The 19,898-nt window shown below is 40.2% G+C and overlaps 1 protein-coding gene across 1 annotated transcript; it reads right to left on the bottom strand.

Annotated features, from left to right (window-relative positions):
• Nucleotides 1–1,884: 1,884 nt before the first annotated feature.
• LOC134092398 (patr class I histocompatibility antigen, B-2 alpha chain-like) lies at nt 1,885–19,521 on the bottom strand. Its single transcript, XM_062545234.1, has 8 exons — nt 18,849–19,521; nt 14,701–14,967; nt 10,733–11,011; nt 10,014–10,295; nt 6,811–6,903; nt 6,696–6,713; nt 6,460–6,499; nt 1,885–6,318 (listed from the first exon to the last, which is right to left on the bottom strand). Exons 1-8 carry the CDS (start codon nt 18,898–18,900, stop codon nt 6,312–6,314), a joined length of 1,038 nt encoding a protein of 345 aa, XP_062401218.1. The 5' UTR covers nt 18,901–19,521; the 3' UTR covers nt 1,885–6,311.
• Between the last annotated feature and the right edge of the window lie 377 nt (nt 19,522–19,898).

Below are 19,898 nucleotides of genomic sequence, written 5' to 3'. Positions count from 1 at the left end.
ACTTGTCAGTTCTGTCTAATTTTTTCCCTTTAATTTATGCTGTCTATGCTATTATTGCTTAGTTTGTGTGCTTTGTGTCCTCTTAACGTTTACTTTAACCATTGTGTGTATTTTATTTTAGGTGTATCTGGCCTTCAGAAACCGGCCCATGGACAACATACTGTATACTTACATACAAATAGTTCTTCAAAATAGGTAGGATACATTTTACTTTTAAACTTTAATACATTTCATAGCCTGTGTTACTTTTACTCTATCTATCTGTTTGTTGAAAGACTATACTGAATGTAAGATGTCAGTCATTTCAAATGTGAAGTATTTGCAGGGACTTGTGAGGAGACTCTACTTTCTGAACAGGGAAACCTCAGAAGGATGTTCATACACACCCTAACACAGACAACTTTTTCACAGTTTTTCTCAAATGCTAAAACACAAAAGCCAATCCTCTAAACCAAATTACCAGTTGTTTAAACACATTTCTAAATCTAGCCATAATTTGTCAATATCATAAACACATTTCACATGAAAACACAATTCACAAAACACAATCCTCCGTTCTCATAAATCAAAGCACATTTTTCCTAACTGAAGACACTTGTTGCTAATGCAACTGTTTTCAGTTGTGTGCAATAGATTCTGGTTTTTGCATTGAGTTGTGTTACAGTAGCGTATTTGCAGAACTTTCTGTACTCTTCATATGAAACTCACAACTCTAAATGCCTAATCCTCTGCAGAGATCTAAGAAGATCCGTTACTCTAAAGTTTGTTAAAGTTATGAAACAAAGAACCTTCTCACAAATTGAGCATTGTGTTTTAAATTGTTTTGCTGTGGTGTGTAATGATGTGTTTACATTTTTGAAAGCTTCGAGCTGCTCTTTTGGTGTGAAAGTTTGAGTTTTGAAGTGAGAAGGTGTGGTTGTGCTTATGTAGCTTTAGAAAAGGGTATTGTGTTTAGACATTGGGGAACATGGAGGAAACGTTTGTGAAATGTGTTTTAGCATTTGAGAAAAACTGTAATACAAATACACGTCTGTCCATGTTCCTAGATGAACTCAAGTGTACTTTCTCTTCTTTGAATCAGAAAGTTGATCTCCTACATTCTGTGAATGCTGGCAACAGAAGATCACCGGTGACTGAACAGAAAACAACACATAGCAATGTGGTGGATCAACACAAAGTGTTGGGTGTGTACTGAAGATTACAGGGATGTTAATGAGCACCGTGGAAATAATGTGAAACTAGTTGTGTTCCTAAGAAGTGAAAGAGAAACAACTCAATTTCTCCTTGCGATATTAATTTGGATTTGCTAAATAATGTTGGGACTGTATTACCATGTTGCTCATTTTAAGGTGTACATTTAGTTGACTTCTTCAACAAATTTGAATCAAAGTTGTAGTATTAAAATTAATTCAATTGTATGGGCTGTCACTTTGTTGCCACAATTTTTTTAAGTAACTATTGGTCACATGTTTTACAGTGTAGATTATGCTTTCAACTTCAATGAATGCTTCTTAATGCTGTAATAACCCAATTTGATCAAGTAATTTCAACGAAATTGAGTGACATTTGTATGAAGTATTCATGTAATTCCAATGTCACTGTGTTATACAGCCAGCACAGAAAGCAGGCATTCAGATGTACTTATTGCAACATTAATGTTCAGGACAATAACTTTGAATAATGTTGCATTAATCAGTTTCGCAAACCTAGACATTTCATTTATGTGCAACCGATGTACACAAAATCAAGTTAATCTAACATGTTTTGCAGGTTGATGGAAGATGGACTTGGTCCTCCCATCTTACGTGGATCACATAGAAACAGAATGTTAAGTGCCAATCTAGCAAACCAGACCAAACTGACACAGGGCTTGCACCCATGCTGAACAGTGCAAAGTCAACTTTATTGAATGCATTTCATACAAAGAGGTAATTCAATGTGCTTTATATAAACAACAGTAACAGCTTATAAAACAATGAACAAATGTTTTTAACTGTAAAGAACAAACTAGGAATAACTTGGAGACCAGTGTCTGAGTATCTGAGTGGTTACAGTGGTAAGTATAGTAACTTTTAGGGGCAAAATGCCCAACAGAGCAAACTAGTCCCAAGGTAGTCATTTGTCCTCCTTTTTGACAACACCTAGATAGAGCTTCAGAGAAGCCCGATAGAGTAGCCTGCTTAATAATAGCCCCTGAGTATTATTACTATACTAGTAGTATTAATAGAGTAAATAGCACCTGAGTAGAGTTGTCACCCTAATAGAACCGCAGCGCCTATAGTCATCTATATTTAAAGTAGAGTGTTAAAGGAACGGCTTTTTGGTGATCAATAGTGACAAAACGATTCAAACATTTTCCTTTTACATGCCGTGATTTGAATAGTTACGTGTATAACAATGTCAAATGAGAAACAGCCCTTTTGTGCGCATACTTTGCACTATGTTTTCATTCAGGCAAATCAACGTTCCTTGAACCAGAGCTTTTAAGGCGCTGCCTGCAAATCACTTCGCCCAAGTAGCTGTGCCTTGCCAGAATGTGAATATAGTACCAAGTATATAAGCTAACACGGTTTCTAAATGTAAAAGTAAACAATCGAGTCAACTATACATACTGGAAATTGCTGAAGCTAACTTCACAGCGTATAGCACAACTCCAATTCAAGTAGAGTTTACTTGATTTAATTGATCATGTTTACCTTTCCACCACATTAAACCACACTCATTTTAGGCAAGTAATCTCAAAGACAAAAATCAACAAAAGAGTTAAACCAACTTTTAGGATAGCTGTTATGCTTTACAGTGCATATATGGAAGAACACATAACAGAAAGATCATCACATGAGTTACTTCACTCAACACATAACAAATCACTCAACGCATAACATAAATGATATATCAGAATAAAAAGAAACCTTATCGAACATAAAGGTGCAAAGCATTTCCCTGCATGCTTATCCATTCCAATTTGTCATTTTTAACATTTGTTGTCTGTGTCCTTTTTGCAACTAAATATCAGTTCAAAAGATTGGCAGATTAATACATTCTGTTTATTCACATTTTACACAACATCCCAACTTTTTCTGATTTGGGGTTGCACTATTAAGTTGACTTTTGCCAACCCATCATTCTTCATGTAGATCAGTGAGGACGAGGACCGAGGAAGGAAGGGAGGATGTATAAAACACGAATGAGAGGCACCCAGTGTTTTTTCAATTTGAGTACCTGCCTCTCTTTGATGATGTGGGGTTGTGGCACCCCCACATCCAGGGGGTCAAGGCCGTGTAGGTTAGCTTTGGCATGTTAGCATACGCCATTTTCAAGTATGGCGCTGCATGGAGCATTTAGAACCAGCTCCGTGCACGAAAATCCGTGTTGGGCACGAGCTCTCATGCGCGTACATGTTGGTGGACGGGTACCTATCCGGCGGCTACAGCCAATCGTTATTCAGTGCGGGACTCCACTTGGACTCAGGTGTGCGCTCTCAAGCAACATTTTCTTCTTCTTGTTACGCGGCAAGCAAGGTATGTGCATTATCGCCACCCTCTGAACTGGAGGATGACTCTCTTTTTACAGAATGTCCAATACAAATCAATGTAGGTCCATGCGTCATTTCTAGCTTTGGAATTTTGCGCATCATGGTCAGAGCCGACTGGCGCTGGATCTGAGCTCCAGTGTTCAATATGGCGTTGACTATGAATTGGCCGGATTTACTAGCCTAGCCTCCGCCATTCATTTGAATGGAGGGCGGGACTTGGTCACTCTCTCCAGGTATATATAATACCTCCATGCCCACATCGCACCATAGTGCCTATCCATTTCAATAATAGGGATCATTCAGAGTGGGGCCGGTAATTGGCCAGCAGGTAATTAGTGCAGGCTTTAAGGGGACAGGAAGCTCCTCAGAGGAGGAAAGCCGAAGCTGCTGAGTGACTCTCTCTGCTCTCAGGTATTATGGTTTCATGCATGTGTGCATTTTTGGAGATTAATAAAAAGTTCCCACTAATACTAATACTATACTAATAAAAAGTCATTCATATATATATGTATAATGTATGTATAATGGTGGAAGTGGTAGGATGATCCCTCTCGTTGTGTGAAGCAGACCCACATTTCAGAAAACTTGAGTATTAACACGCACTGCAGGGAAAAATATTTGATTTTCTTGTATGTCATGGAGGACTGTCCTGATCGAGAGGATACAGCAAACTACCTGTGGCTGTGGTATAATGACCAGATGAATGCGCTTGGTGCAGCCCCTTGCCTGATTGAACGCATTGGGGAGAAGTTTCCTGTGTCATGGCCCAAATAGATTTCCCTGCAGCCAGCTACAACCCTCTAGCAGGAGGTCTGGAGGCTTCGCTGGTTTGCTTGCCCAAAGGCCGGGGACTGGTGTGGGCACTGCAGGCAGTTTGGTCATCACGTGACAACTTGTGTTTTTCATCAGCCCCAGTACTTGGGCTGTGATGTGGATCCAGCTAGTCAGCCTGCAACATCCAAGGTGAAGGATAGACCTCTGAATTTCACCTACAAAAAAGCTACCATCTTTACCCATTATACGAAGATCCGATATCTTGAGATTTTTACTATGGGAAAATAACACTGTGATTTGGAATTATCACACCTGTTAAACTCTCGCAGGGACGAAAAAGTCTGAATTGCAGACGTTAAGCTCTACACATTTTTGTCCTCTGTCTTTGAGTGGATAATGTGATCTTCAGTATGTGAAGGCAGCACACTTTGATCTTTGCTACCCCAGAGCTCACTTGCTATGCAACTTGACAGTTAGCAAGCTCTACGGTAGTAAATATTAAAGTACCAGAGATCACAGTATCCACTTAAAGGTAGAGGACAAAAGTGTGTTCAGAAAAACGTCTGCATCGTCCCCCAGGAGCGATAATTCAAAATCCCCATGTTATTTTCCCATGGGAAAAATTGCCAGATACCATATCTCAAAAATGGCAGCTTGTTTGTATACAAATTTCATTGGTCTATGTCCAACACCTACAAGCAGCTGAGATAGGACCTCTTGAGGGCCCTGGAGCCCCTGGTGAGTGTTTGGTGTCAGTGCAGGCTTGTCCCAAGATGGAGGCTACATTGGTCCTTATGCTAATCCTCTGATTGAGGATCAGCCTCTAATAGACCTCTGAAGTTCGCCTACAAAAAAGCTGCCATCTTTGCCCATATAAGGAGTTACGGTATCTGACGATTTTTCCTACGGGAAATTAACATGGGGATTTGGAATTATCACACCTGTTAAACTCTCGCGGGGATGACAAAATCGGAAATTCAGGTGTTTTCCTGAACACACTTTTATCCTCTGCCTTCGAGAGGAATCTGTGATCTCCGGTACGCGAAGGCGGCAGACTTTGATTTTCGCTACCCCAGAGCTAACTTGCAATGCAACCTGCCATTAAGTTAGTTAGCCAGTTAGCTCTGGGGTAGCAAAAATGAAAGTGTGCCGACTTCACGTACCGGAGATCACAGTATGCACAAGAAGGCAGAGGACAAAAGTGTGTTCAGGAAAACGTCTTTATTTAAGACTATATCGTGCCCGCGAGAGTTTAACAGGTGCGATAATTCAAAATCCCCATGTTATTTTCCCATAGGATATATCGCCAGATACCGAATCTCAAAGATGGCAGCTTTTTTTGTAGGCGAACTTCAGAGGTCTATTGGCGATGAGCCCTGTCGTGTCTCAGCTTCAGCTGAGACTGTTTCTGAGAGTGAGGACTCCTCTGAGTCTGGTATTGAACTGGGGGAGAGGATTAAGTCTAAAAGGTGGCTTGGGAGAAAGTCTCTGAAGAAGGTGGCCAAGAAGCAGAGGCCTACTCGGCTAAAAGAGCCTCCTGCATCTCCCCAGTTAAAAACGTTTTCTGATGATGTACCATCTAATAATAGTGACTGGTCTCAAAGTTTATGTTTCATGTGGGGCATTTGTCTTCGGTCATATGGGTGTCACTCAAGTGATTGTGTGGTTGCCAGTATTTTGTATTTCTATGTTGCCTTGTGCTTTTGCATAGTCATGTGTTTAGATATCATGTGGGTGAATAATACTTTATATGCAGGTAAATGTTTGGTGAATGTTTTTTTTTCTCCTCCAGTGTGCTTAACAATTGAGTTTAGCAAAGTCTGATTTCAGGTTTATCTGCCTTTGGATAGGTGGGTGCAGTGCCTGCCCTTGTCTTTGGCAGTTTAGGACCCACCGACTCAGAAGGGGGAGGAAATATGACGATGTGGGATTTTGGCATCATAGTGTTTAGACATTTGAATAATAGGGCTCATGTTCATGCTCAACAGTCACCACACTGTGCTCACTTTCTAGAAAGGAAAATGAGAGGAGAAGATATCAGACTAAAACTTCATCAGCATAAAATGGTGACCAAAACTGAATAAGTTAATACACAGAAGGTACACAAAGACCCATATCTAAGTGTGTTCTACGTGGAGTTTGAATCATACCGTGCAATGGGGTTGGAGGTGTCAGAATCGGTATCAGACTCTGTGAGAAGGTTAAAACAAATATTTAACACAAAAACACATGGATAACACAACCTTAGAGATTGCATATTGTCGGATTCATTTTAGTTAGCAGCTGATATAATAGTTTTTGTTTGCCTATTCTGAGTTACAGTATCTAGATGAGTGGGCAAGTTGTGTAAAGGACACACAGATTTATAACTGCAAGAAGTACTCACGCTCTGCCTTGTTGTAGTCTGTAAAGTACAAGAGATTTTTTATTAAGCTGATGCATCATCAAAGGTGAACATTTTTACCTTAAACCACTGAAATGTAGAGAGAAGTTACACTCACCTTTCTTCTTCATCATGACTACCGCAACAATCACACAAATCACAACAAGAGCAGCAACAACACAGCCAATTATGATGCCAAGGGGATTGCAGCCTACAGAAAATACAGAATGTTTCTGTTTAGTGGGATCTTCGTGTGTGCCCTGTTATCTGACCAAAACTGGCAGCAGTATCACAAAATCACATCAAACCAGACATTCCAAACAGAGTTTAGAGAAAAAAATACAGGGATATCATTAAGACTTGTACAAATTCAATATACTTCAATACATTTCAATATATAAAACGGCTGTAATAAGACACCATCCCCAAGAAACTCTGGAGCACTCCAATGTGTTGCACCAGTCAGTCTCTCACCACTGTCACCAGTCGACACATGCCCAGCCCTAACTTCAGCAGGTGACATTTCTTGGGGTGTGAACGCAGTCGGCTTGTCGGATAGCCTGGAACACCTCAAGCAAATTATCAGGAGCTGCATCATAGTCGACTGCATGAGTAAGTATGTCATCCAGAAAGACTACACAACGATTTTTTGTCAAGACTCTCTCCATTATGCGGTCAAAACAAAGTCCGAACGGTAGTACAAGCCATAGTCCTTCACTTATGGGGATTGCAGTCTTTGGGCATGCTTCGGCCATCAGCTCTAACTGCGGTAGGGTATCATCAATGCAACGGATAACAGTATTTTCATGTGACTTCGTTCAGTCCTTTTCTTTTTCTTGTATTTCTTTCATTTTCTGTTCTGCAGCTGCTCTTTTGGCCAAGGGAAGCTGCTGGGGACAGAGATGAATAGGGCAAGCATCTCCTGTATCAATGTCATGCTGGCCCAGGTGAGTGCAGGCACACTCTTCATTCCTGGCTGCGAACAGGAACAGGTTGCTGGAACACTCACATCTGCCCTGTGGCGTGGCCGCCCTCCCGAGCGGTTCCGCCACTCTGTCCGGCACTTTTCGGTTTCTCTCCCTCTCTGGCCGTAAAGGGGGAGAAACTGAAAAGTGCCGGACAGGGCAGAGCGTCGGGACGGCTCGGGAGTCAGGGCCACTGGAGAGCGCGGGATCTCGGGACTCTGGAGATTGCGAGGCTGAAACCGGCGGAGCAGAGCATGGGGCTGGAACTGGAGGAGCCAGAACTGGGGAACACTCGTCCTCCACCGACCACTCATCCTCAGTTGACCACTCGTCCTCGGTCCACCACTCGTCCTCGGTCCACCACTCGTCCTCAGCCAGGGGGATCGTCCTCCAGCGGTCCTTGGGAGGTTGCCAGATTGCCAGTCGCGATCCCCGAAAGGGATCCCGGGGATCCATCTCGGGACTGGCAAAGCAGAAGTCCTCCCAAGGAGCATGTGAACCAAAATTGCCGTACCTGCCTGCTGGGTCGTTGTATGGCCTCGTAATTTCTGTCAGAGTTGTCACTCGCACCCAGACCCAAATGCAGCAGGACTCGAAACTTTAAGCCTACCTTACATTGCCAGACTTTGCAAAGATTTGGAAAAGATTTTTGAAAGACTACAGTCTCAGACCCTCTCACATCTAAAGACAATTCATTGAGTTTTTAGTCACAGACTAGTCACAGGCCAGTCTCAGATTAGGATTTTGCAAAGACTGTGGGTCACTATTTACAAGACTGCTGCTAGATTCCTTCAAATTATTTCCATCGTGCACTAGGCTACACGTCATCATCAACAGGAACTCACGTGATAGCCTACTCATATCAAAGTAATTTTTTCGCGTTTCTGCTGCATTGTTTCATGTGTGACATCCCTAACAGATATAGAGCTGTTCTGTCACGTAGAATAATTAGACTAATAATTTATATGAAATGAAATAACAAAAAATCATATAAGTTACAGCTGTTGCCTATTTTGCCCTTTCCTGTTTCGTGTTGGAGCTAGGTCACGATTGGTCTTTAATGTTCACGTCACTATTTGCATGAGCCACGACTGAAAAGACTTCCGATAATATCAAACATGTTTGATATTGTCGTAACGGCAAAACTAGAAAAAGACTGACTCCGACGGACTTAAAACCGCTAAGATTGGCACCTTACACTAAACGATTTAGATGACGGGAGCGCGCCGAGATTCTAGTACAACTGCCAAGATTTCCGCCCGATTTTGGAAATGTAGTCGCCGACTGTTAAAACAGACCAAAATCGTGCAATGTAAGCCAGCCTTTACTTTACACAATGACAAGGGATAATATTCCCCGATGCAGGAAATTCATATTCGTCACCTCTGACACATGAACACACGGTCATAGTCGAGGGCACAACACATATATACAGGGAAGCGACACAGTTGCTACATGGGGAGGGGGGAGGAGGTTGCGCGGCACCCTGGGTCTGCAAAGAAAAAAGGATTGATTAGATGGAATAGAGAAAGAGAGCAATATTATATAAGATAATATAAGTCCAATAGAGAAATCCAGGAAGCAATTAAAATACTGTAGCTAAGCGGTAGCTAACGGCAAGAGAAGTGGGGAGCAACATATTATTAGAGAGGATTAGAGCGGAGCTTCATGCTGGTGTAGGTGCTTCCTTGGTCAGCTAGTGTAACAGAGCAGAGCTACACGCTGATGTAGGTGCTCACTTTAGGGAAGGGCTTTAATATGCTGGCACTCTGAACACAGAGGAATGCGAAAAAACTCCAGACACTTTGAAGGAGAAAAAATCCTTCCTTGCCCTCTTAGCAATGAACGACAGACCAACATCTCCTGTGAATCAGCTGCCTTATGGCCAAAGCCGGCATTGTGTAGGACTAAAAGCACTCTTTAAAATACATTTGTCCACGTGTAGCCATATTAACTGCCCCGTGAATTAATCTCATAGCTGAATAAATTTAGCAAAATCAAAGTGTAAGGTGCAGCTGATAGTTGGGAAATGATGGTGATCTGTTCTAAATGCACTGCACACTGGGAACACTAATGTTGAACACATACCACTTGATCAGTTGTATGCACGTTACTATACTAACATTCCATGTACTTGCCTAAAGAATCATTAATATTCACTACACATGGAAAACAGTTGAGGTCAGTACTACTACACAGCAAAAGCACAATAGTGATGGGTTTGGTTCATAGTAGTAGATATCTTGCAGCAGTTATTTACATTTTATTTTAGGCTTCAGGAGGTTTCACTAATATAATACCAAACTATTGTAACAAAGCAGTAGTCCACATTGCCACAATGTACTGTATGTCTTACCGTCTTCTAGAATCAGGGTCTTGATTATTGTCTCTCCACTCTTGTGTGCCACCTCACAGGTGTACTGGCTCTTCTTCCTCTCCTCAGGTGACACAGTGAGCGCAGCTCTCTTCTGGAAGGTTCTGTCCCCATTGGGCAGCGTCTCCCCCACATCCACATCCTCCTGCATCTCCACTCCATCTCTCTTCCAGGTGATCATCACCCCGTCAGGGTAGAAACCTGTAGCATGGCACACCACTGCAGAGGAGTCGTCATTCTGGAACACAGACACCTCTGGGGGGACTGAAAACAAATGGTTTCATAAAGATAGATCAACAGTGGGAATCAATTACTGAATGTATGCAAGAAAAAAAGCAGATGAGCTTCACTTATTATTGTTTACTGCTTGTCAAGGTCATCTATAAAAAATCAAAAAACTTCATGCAAATAGAACTTGAAAGATTCAGGTGTTCCATTCTGTAAGCATTTACACTTTTCACTTTCAACAGAACCCGGTTATGCTAAATGAACGAATGCAGAATGATGTGAAACACATGACTCAGATGCACAAAACTTGTTAATATTTTGTTAATATTTTTCAGCTGTCATTATTCAGAAATATCAGATTTCCTAATGTTGGGAGGTTCTATTTATGTCAATGGAACTATATGACACTCAGTAAGCCCTACAAGTAATTCAGACTCCTGTAAAATGCTTGAGTGTTGTCTGTGCTACTGTACCTTTCCTTTCCAGAGTGCTGCTCCCATATTGAACATATTTCTTCAGCCAATCAACACACGTCTCCTTGAAATATAATTGCCTGTTTATAAAATGCTCTGTATTGTCCCACTTCTGTTTGCTTGGAGCTGCCTGTGGCACTTTTGCGATCCATCTCATGTTATTCTTCAGGTCTAGTGTGAGGAAGTCCTCTCCATCATAACCAAACTGTTCAAAACCATCAGTGGCTCTAGCTTCCTCATCCCAGTGACAGCCATACGTCTTCTGCAAAATGTGCACTCCTAAGAGACACAGAGAAATTAGACAAATTGCAAATTGCAATTACCTTGACAACAGATCCATGTACTCCTGTTAATTGACTAGGCTTTCAATCTATTTTTTCATATGACTTACTACACTTACTTGTGCTACACTGTTTGTTAATCTTACTTACCTGTTCGTTAACCTTACAATTTAAAATCATGCAAACCGATTTCAACTGTTTGCAATTCTTATTCCAGATTAGTCTGTAATTTCAAGTTCAAACAAACAAAGGAGGCTCACTTAGTGTAGTGCACTCACACTACTGAGAATTCCTATTTCAACTAACTTGGGGCCGGTTTCCCGATAACGTTCACTCTTAGCGAGCTACGAAGACTCCAAAGGTATAACTTACCAGGGGCCGGTTTCCCGAAGCCTTCTTAACGCTACGTAGTTCGTAACCTCTATCTTAAGCTCTACCTTAAGTACCTCACGCATTTCCCGAAACCTTCTTTGCTACGAATGTCTTTCGCACGTCGTTCGTTGGTAAGAGTGGTCTGGAGCACTCTCAGACCTCTCTTAGCTGCACCGTAGCAATGTTTCGACTCGCGACGCTAGTCGCCGCCACTGTACCCTACAGCAATTTCCGTTACGCATGCAACTCATATGATACAAAATCACTATTTTGGTTCGCCAATGATTTTATGTAAGTATGCTAATTTAGAAAATAGTTTCTGGAAATGTTTTCATGCACATATGAAACGTGCACGCATTTGAAAATAGTTAAAAGCGCTTTATTCTTTGCTTCCCCCCACCGTCCTACAATGTTTAGGCCTAATGTGCGGGCTTGCTGTCGTGTTTAATGTTAACCAAAGGCACACAATACTGAATGAGGATGTTGGTCAATCAGCTGTGATTAAAAAAAAAGTCTACATAGCCTATTTCAACTAGAAAAGCACAAACCTCCCCCAAGCAAACACATATAGGCCTACCTACGCCTCCTGCATCCAGACGGAGATACGAATCATTCACAAAATTAAATATTTCTTCCTTGGGTCATTTCAGATCTTCCCTGGAAATTTAATCGAAATCCATCTTTAACTTTTAGAGTTAGCCTATCTTGCAAACAAACGGACAAACAAACAAACAAACAAACTAGAAAAGCACTCAGAGAGCGCAGACCTCTGCTTTCAAACATGAAGCGTTCGAATCTTTTTTATCCATGCGGGAAACAAACTAACACACCAACAAACAAACCCAGATGAACACATAACCTACTTACCTACGTAGATCATTTAATTTCTAGACTACGTTTTTTATCATTGTGTGCTAATAAGTTCATCCACGTTGAAGTTGCGTGAATGTTGTGGGGGCGATAGGCTATTATAAGCAATGGTTTTGGTGCAAAGAACGCTTTCATAAGTCTGTCAAGCCTCCGCGTGAAATAAAAAATCGATTTCTGAGCAATCGATGTCACCTAATTCAGCACCTTCATGGTGGACAGTGCCTTATACGTCGGACGTAAGGAGCTTTTCGTAAGAAGACTCCTAAGTGATCGTTCGGGAACCACGACTAGAAAGGTAAACAACTTTGGTAAGTTATACCTTTGGAGTCTTCGTAGCTCGCTAAGAGTGAACGTTATCGGGAAACCGGCCCCAGAGTTGTTTACCTTTCTAGTCGTGGTTCCCGAACTATCACTTAGGAGTCTTCTTACGAAAAGCTCCTTACGTCCGACGTATAAGGCACTGTCCACCATGAAGGTGCTGAATTAGGTGACATCGATTGCTCAGAAATCGATTTTTTATTTCACGCGGAGGCTTGACAGACTTATGAAAGAGTTCTTTGCACCAAAACCATTGCTTATAATAGCCTATCGCCCCCACAACATTCACGCAACTTCAACGTGGATGAACTTATTAGCACACAATGATAAAAAACGTAGTCTAGAAATTAAATGATCTACGTAGGTAGGCTAAGTAGGTTATGTTTTCATCTAGGTTTGTTTGTTGGTGTGTTAGTTTGTTTCCCGCATGGATAAAAAGATTCGAACGCTTCATGTTTGAAAGCAGAGGTCTGCGCTCTCTGAGTGCTTTTCTAGTTTGTTTGTTTGTTTGTTTGTTTGTTTGTCCGTTTGTTTGCAAGATAGGCTAACTCTAAAAGTTAAAGATGGATTTCGATTAAATTTCCAGGGAAGATCTGAAATGACCCAAGGAAGAAACTATTTAATTTTGTGAGTGATTCGTATCACCGTCTGGATGCAGGAGGCGTAGGCTACATGTGTTTGCTTGGGGGAGGTTTGTGCTTTTCTAGTTGAAATAGGCTATGTAGACTTTTTTTTAATCACAGCTGATTGACCAACATCCTCATTCAGTATTGTGTGCCTTTGGTTAACATTAAACATGACAGCAAGCCCGCACATTAGGCCTAAACATTGTAGGACGGTGGGGGGAAGCAAGAATAAAGCGCTTTTTAACTATTTTCAAATGCGTGCACGTTTCATATTTGCATGAAAACATTTCCAGAAGGTATTTTCTAAATTAGCATACTTACATAAAATCATTGGCGAACCAAAATAGTGATTTTGTATCATATGAGTTGCATGCGTAACGGAAATTGCTGTAGGGTACAGTGGCGGCGACTAGCGTCGCGAGTCGAAACATTGGCAAGGTGCAGCTAAGAGAGGTCTGAGAGTGCTCCAGACCACTCTTACCAACGAACGACGTGCGAAAGACATTCGTAGCAAAGAAGGTTTCGGGAAATGCGTGAGGTACTTAAGGTAGAGCTTAAGATAGAGGTTACGAACTACGTAGCGTTAAGAAGGCTTCGGGAAACCGGCCCTTGGTCATTACAAGTAAAGTATACTGTATGTTTAAGATGTTTATAAGTTGTACTAACAAACTAATGTCACAGTCAAGCTAATATGACATTTCCCACAATGCATTTCCAGAATGCCACATCCCCCGGGCCTACATATTCTTTTTAAAGGATCACATAAATCTTTGTTTTATATAACTTTAGTGACAGTGACACCAAAGGATATATATATATATACCACAAGGTGTCGCTGTGTATCTGTGTGGGTATCAGGTATGTAGGTAGGACCTTACTGGTGTGGTTAGGTGTTGACCCCGGAAGGGCAAAAGTTTTTGACCGTTCCACCATGGAGGTGCGTTTACCATGCCGTTTTTAATGTTGAATAAAAGGATTACATTCTGAAGCAAACACAACGCTTGGGGCTCTTCGTAACGGTAACAAAGAAACTAAAATGCGTCAGCCAGGTCATTCCAGGGCCTAACATCTCAGTAGATTGGCAGTAGGCCAATCTACTATAACAGTACCTTCAATAGACATATTGTGATTAATAAACACACAGTATACTTTACTTGTAATAACCAAGTTAGATGAAATAGGAATTGTCAGTATTGTAAGTGTACTACACTAAGTATGCATTTGTTTGTACAACTTTCTGTGGTTTATTTTGGATCACTGGCCTGGAGGTTACTTTTGAGACCATTGGACAAGCTTTGGACCAGCATTTAACCTGACACTGTCCAGTATGCAATTCCTAGTTCTTTCTTTGCACAAAAAGTGCATCACCTTTTGCCCTGTTCCCTTTTCATCCCATTTCTCTCTTGCCGCATGTAATAACAAGATTATGTTAGTGAATGACCTGTGTTACTAGGTAATTAAGGCCCTTATTACACACTTTAGAAAGAGTGGCTTAACCTACCTTCAGTATGATTAAAGCGCTTCCCTATGATCTTAATGTCATCCCTGAAGATCTGCTCATACTTCCTAGCCAGGTATGTTTCTGAACCCCAGTAATCCGGATCCTCCTCATTTATTTGCTCCATCCACGTCTGCCTGTGTTCACTTTTCTTTATGTTGCTGTCATAGTAACTGAAATCCACACCATCCACCATCCCAACGCTTATAAACTCTGGAATGTGTGGGACTCCTGATGTAGCGATGTAGAAGTACTGCAGGCTGTGGAGCTCTGTAAACACAGAAGAATGAAATCAGGTGAGACTGCAAGATGACAGACAGGGAATGATGTCTGAGCCTGCACACTGAAAAAAAAAGAATCGCTGGATTGACTTGATTTTAACATGTACAGCGGTTGCACAATGCACATGAATGAAATGTCTAGGTTTATGAAACTGATTCATGCTGTGATTTCAACGTCATTGTGTTATACAGGCGGCATGGAAAGTAGGCATTCAGATGTACTTAGTATTGCAACATTGAGGTTAAAGGACAACTTTGAATATGTTGTGCCAGCATTCATAGGAATTCAAAATATGTGCTATGGAACCACTGATATACTCTGTGCCTGCTCAATACCTACATTCATGGTGGGAGCAGCATGGTTTATCTCAAAGCAGAACAAAAGATTCAACTCGGCTCCAAATTCTGCTGGTCTCTAAGCATACCGTTGTTTTTAAGGAACTCATGTGAAAACTTCTGGAAACAGTAGCTGCAAAGATAGTTAAGGCTATTTTTTGTTGTACCTTAGGGCAACGTATCCTGGGAGATACAACTCATAAAATACAAAATATACAAAATGTTTGTAAAAAAAACATAAAAAAAACAAAACAAAAACAAAAAAAATCACAGGTGTTTAGACTAAGCCTATGCATACATCTTAAATAGTATATCTGTGTGACTAATGGTTAAAAGACGACAGCCCTTTGAAGCTTCAAGTCATTTTAAGCATTGTGGTAAACAATCATTTTTGTTCAACAGTTAATGGCTCCTTTAGTATTTCACACACATTAGTGAAACTATGTGAACAGAAGCACATTTTCCTGTTGAATTAAAAATAAATCCAATCAGATCAGAGGTATCTTGGGTAATTTCCCCTCTGCAAAGCTAGACATCACTTTTGAGTGCTTCTCATTCAAAAAGAATGTGACGCAAATTCATAATATAAATCCACTTGTATTGGATCTGCAGTACCACTTTACACCACATGTGGTGCTCTTTTGATACAATGGAAGTTAATGGAAGAGTAAGAGAGTCACTTGTTTGCTGCACATATCCAATCTAAACACCCATTTCACACATTTTAAATATTGTATTATGCACAGAATTGTAAAGCACTTTGTGATTTTATCTGTGAAAAGCGCTACACAAATAAAATACTTACTTACTTAGATTTTATGGTTCATAGTTGAATGCTTCAAATAATTATTGCAACATGAACAACATATACTTATAAATAAATCTTATATAGAGAAAATAAACTGATCACGCAAATTATACACACATAAGACTGACTGATCATACATGCAGGAAGAAGATTTAGCATAATTGCCATCTTTGTAACAGTTTTTTACCCCACCATAGAAATTGGAAAAAGAAAGTCATAACAGAACATATTCAAGAAAAAAGGGGTTTCTAAAATTCAGTGCATTGTCAGAAGCAGAAAAAGTGTCAGATGTAGTTTAGATCAGGTATTTCACTTGATGAAGATGCATGTTTCCATCACATGAAAGAATTCATCAAAAGGTATGAGGGCTCGCAACGCTATTGAATGGATCCAAGACACGTTCATAAAAAGGAGCACTTGCATCTGGCAATGCACTGAATTTTAAACCCCTTTTTTCTTGAGTTATAAACAAAAAGGATTGTTCATCACAATGCTTAAAATGACTTGAAGCACGGACTGTCTCATGCAGCCATAGCAATGCTATGCCAATGTTATTTTCTAGCTCAGTTTAGTTAGCCCTCCCCTGCGCACGTCCCTGTAGCCAATAGCATTTCAAGGAGAACAGAGCATCACTAAATGGCAGGCAGAACGAGCTACCACAGGTTAGTAGTCAAAATGGAAACTGTATGCCTCATGCGTTTGTGCAAGAGTTCTGGTACTTTCAAGAAGTTTAAAGTCTTCACCTCAAAATAATAATAATTAATTCATTCTTACAAAGTTACAGTTTATATGGTTTTTTTTGTTAGTATGAAAACTCATTGTTATTGTTATTATAGCACTACTATATATTTTTTTATTTAATTTTTAACCATTATTTTTAACTAATAGGCTTCTGTAGTTATTTTATATTGTATGTGGATTTGGACAAAACCCGGGAAGTTAACTTAACTCAAATCATTTGAGTAAATTGGATGCCTTGAACCATTTGAGTTTGGTTGCTCATTTTATTTAAAAGTAAATCATTCAGCTGAGTTCTTAATACATGTCTATTTTGTGTTGGTATAACTTTAAGGATTAAAGTAAACTATACTCATTTTATTCACCGAATTTCAACTGGAGTAAAATATATACTTGCCACTCATTTCAATTAAGTCATCATGACACGTAAGAATTACATTCACAAGAAAAAAATGTCTAACCACACATTACATTTCCCAGAATGTCACCGTCCATAGTATTCTTAACACATTGTCACACCTTGAATGAAATTGAATCTTGAAAATGCAGTATGTAATTAAACTATATTTAAGGCTATACATAGCTGTCCTGTTATTGTGTTATTTCAATTGACGCCACACGCCATCAAGCAGATGACTATCCACAACAGATGACCTGTGGGTTGGGGTTGTAGTCCCAGTTAGAGCAAAATGCATATGACCGATATAATTGAGCATATGTCATAATGAATAAAAATTATTATATTTCACAATTACTATATTGTTCTGCAGTAATCTCATTCTAACATTAAAAATTCTAAAATGTTTTAATGTTTTATGTTGTATGTATGTCATGTTAAAACCTTGTGTACCGCCGAGGCTCCTGTTGCCCAAGATGAATTTCTCTCGTAAGAGAGACAATAAAAAGTACTTAACTTAACAAGAGAAAGAGAACTTTGCAAATCATCAACACAATATTTTTGAGTGGAAAGCAAATAATTCGATCAAGTTAAAATTCGGTGAATAAAATGAGTGTAGTTTACTTAATTAAGTTATCCCAACACAAAATACATATGTACTAATAACTCAGTTGAATGACTTATTTACACTTAGATTAAATGAGCTACCAAACTCAAATGGTTCAATACATCTGGTTTACTCAAATCATATGAGTTAAGCTAGATTTTACAGTGTGCCATCATTAGATTGCTATTATTAAAATCAGCATGGTCTGTGTGTGTGTGTGTGTGTGTGTGTGTGTGTGTGTGTATGTGAGAGAGAGAGAGAGAGAGAGAGAGAGAGAGAGAGAGTGTGTGTGTGAGTGAGTGAGTGAGTGAAAAACAGAGAAAGAAAGAGAAAAGAGCAGAGGACATTAAGGAGAACACAGGGATACAGTACATGATCTATAGATTTGCAGGGCACCTGCAGTAAATGTATTAGATGGGCTCACAACTTGGGCTCACTGTCTCTTAACAACAGTGCAATTACGAGGGCGGTCCTTAATATTCCCAGATGCCATGAACGCAGCCTACGAGCCAACAGCATTTCATAGAGTCCATGTATCACTAAATGGTAGACAGACAGAGCTGCTGAGCGTTTGTTTCCGTGACTGAAATGGCGGAAATTTGCCATAGTAACTTGAGAGCAGTCGCAATCATTCACAGTTTTCCTCGCCATTTAAAGCCAGTAACAGCGAAGAAATGCCCCCTTATTAGACTGCTATTAATAATTTTAAGTGTACAGTAGGCTACAACTTTAGCTGACTCGTAGCGTGTTTGTTCAGAAAAGTTTGATTACTAGTATAGGCTATAACCGGCGCTTGATTGAGCCTTAGGTTTCCAAGATTAACTTTTCGTAAATGGATATGAGTTAGGTTAATATAAGTTAGGTCCTTGTTGTCTGGTCGTTGTTTCTAAATTAAAAAATATTTGTTTTGCCCGCGTTTAGAAACTCAGGGAAACAAATTGAATGTACTTAGGTTAAAACAAACAATGAAACGAGTTAACTCACCCGAGGAAGAGAGGGGAAAATAGCAGAAAAGAACCAATACGGTGAACCTCATGATGTACTGCAGACAGCTCAGGTTGATGGTATTGCCTGTGTTCCCCCCTCCCTGATCCGTGGTAGGCTTTGTGTCTTCAGCTTGTCCTCAACTGGCTGTGTGTGGTGTTCCTGTATGATCTCTACATATCTTGCCTACCTACCCTTGGTGAACAGGTTTGTCTAGTTTCACACATCAGGTAAGCATATCGCATGGCACGATTGTGGGTGGTGCTCTGGGCATTTGAAAACAGACATGTTTTCAGGGAAGTAGCAGGACGGACTGGACTGAAAAAAGCCCTGGACATATGCTTAGCTTTGCACATACAAAGGCCACTACAACTAGGTCAGGTTGGCACACACAGTACTCTAGATTTCATACTTTTGAATTCAGCTTGGGGTGAGGTTTGATAATGGAGAATGTGCACACAGAGCATGTGCCGGAATGTGTTCAACACACCAAGATTATATTGCATGTCATGGCATGCCTCAGTCTCTCTCAGTTGCTAAAACACAATCTCTGAAACCTTTATCCATTTTCTTAAAACATTAAACACAAAACCTTATCTTCAAGCAGGGGAGACCGGGGCTGGTTGGATCGGGACAGGTTGAATCACGGTAAATATCTAGCAAACTAAAAGGTGCATCCTCAAACTGGAGCACACACACACATTAGAAAAATATGGTTAATATTACTGTAACCAATTACTGTAGGTGAGATCAACTTTTGGATTTTGATCTCACCTACAGTAATTTGGCCAACTTTAATGCATGTGTTGTGTTTAATAAACACACATTATACTTTACTTGTAATTACCTAGTTAGGAAACATACTGTAAGTGCACTACCCTAAGTAAGCATTTGTTTGGACAACTTGCTATTCCTATTCCAGATTAGTCTGTAATTTCATGGCAATCTGTTTGCGTGTTTTATTTATTTATTTTTTTTAAGTAATGTTTACAAATTAGATTTTACAATGGTCTAAACTTAGAAAGCCCTTAGTAAATAGTATTGTAATGG

This window comes from Sardina pilchardus, chromosome 9, assembly GCF_963854185.1.
Source record: "Sardina pilchardus chromosome 9, fSarPil1.1, whole genome shotgun sequence".
Taxonomy (NCBI): domain Eukaryota; kingdom Metazoa; phylum Chordata; class Actinopteri; order Clupeiformes; family Clupeidae; genus Sardina; species Sardina pilchardus.
The sequence above is the reverse complement of the archived record's forward strand: the minus strand, read 5'-3'. Positions and strand labels throughout refer to the sequence as shown.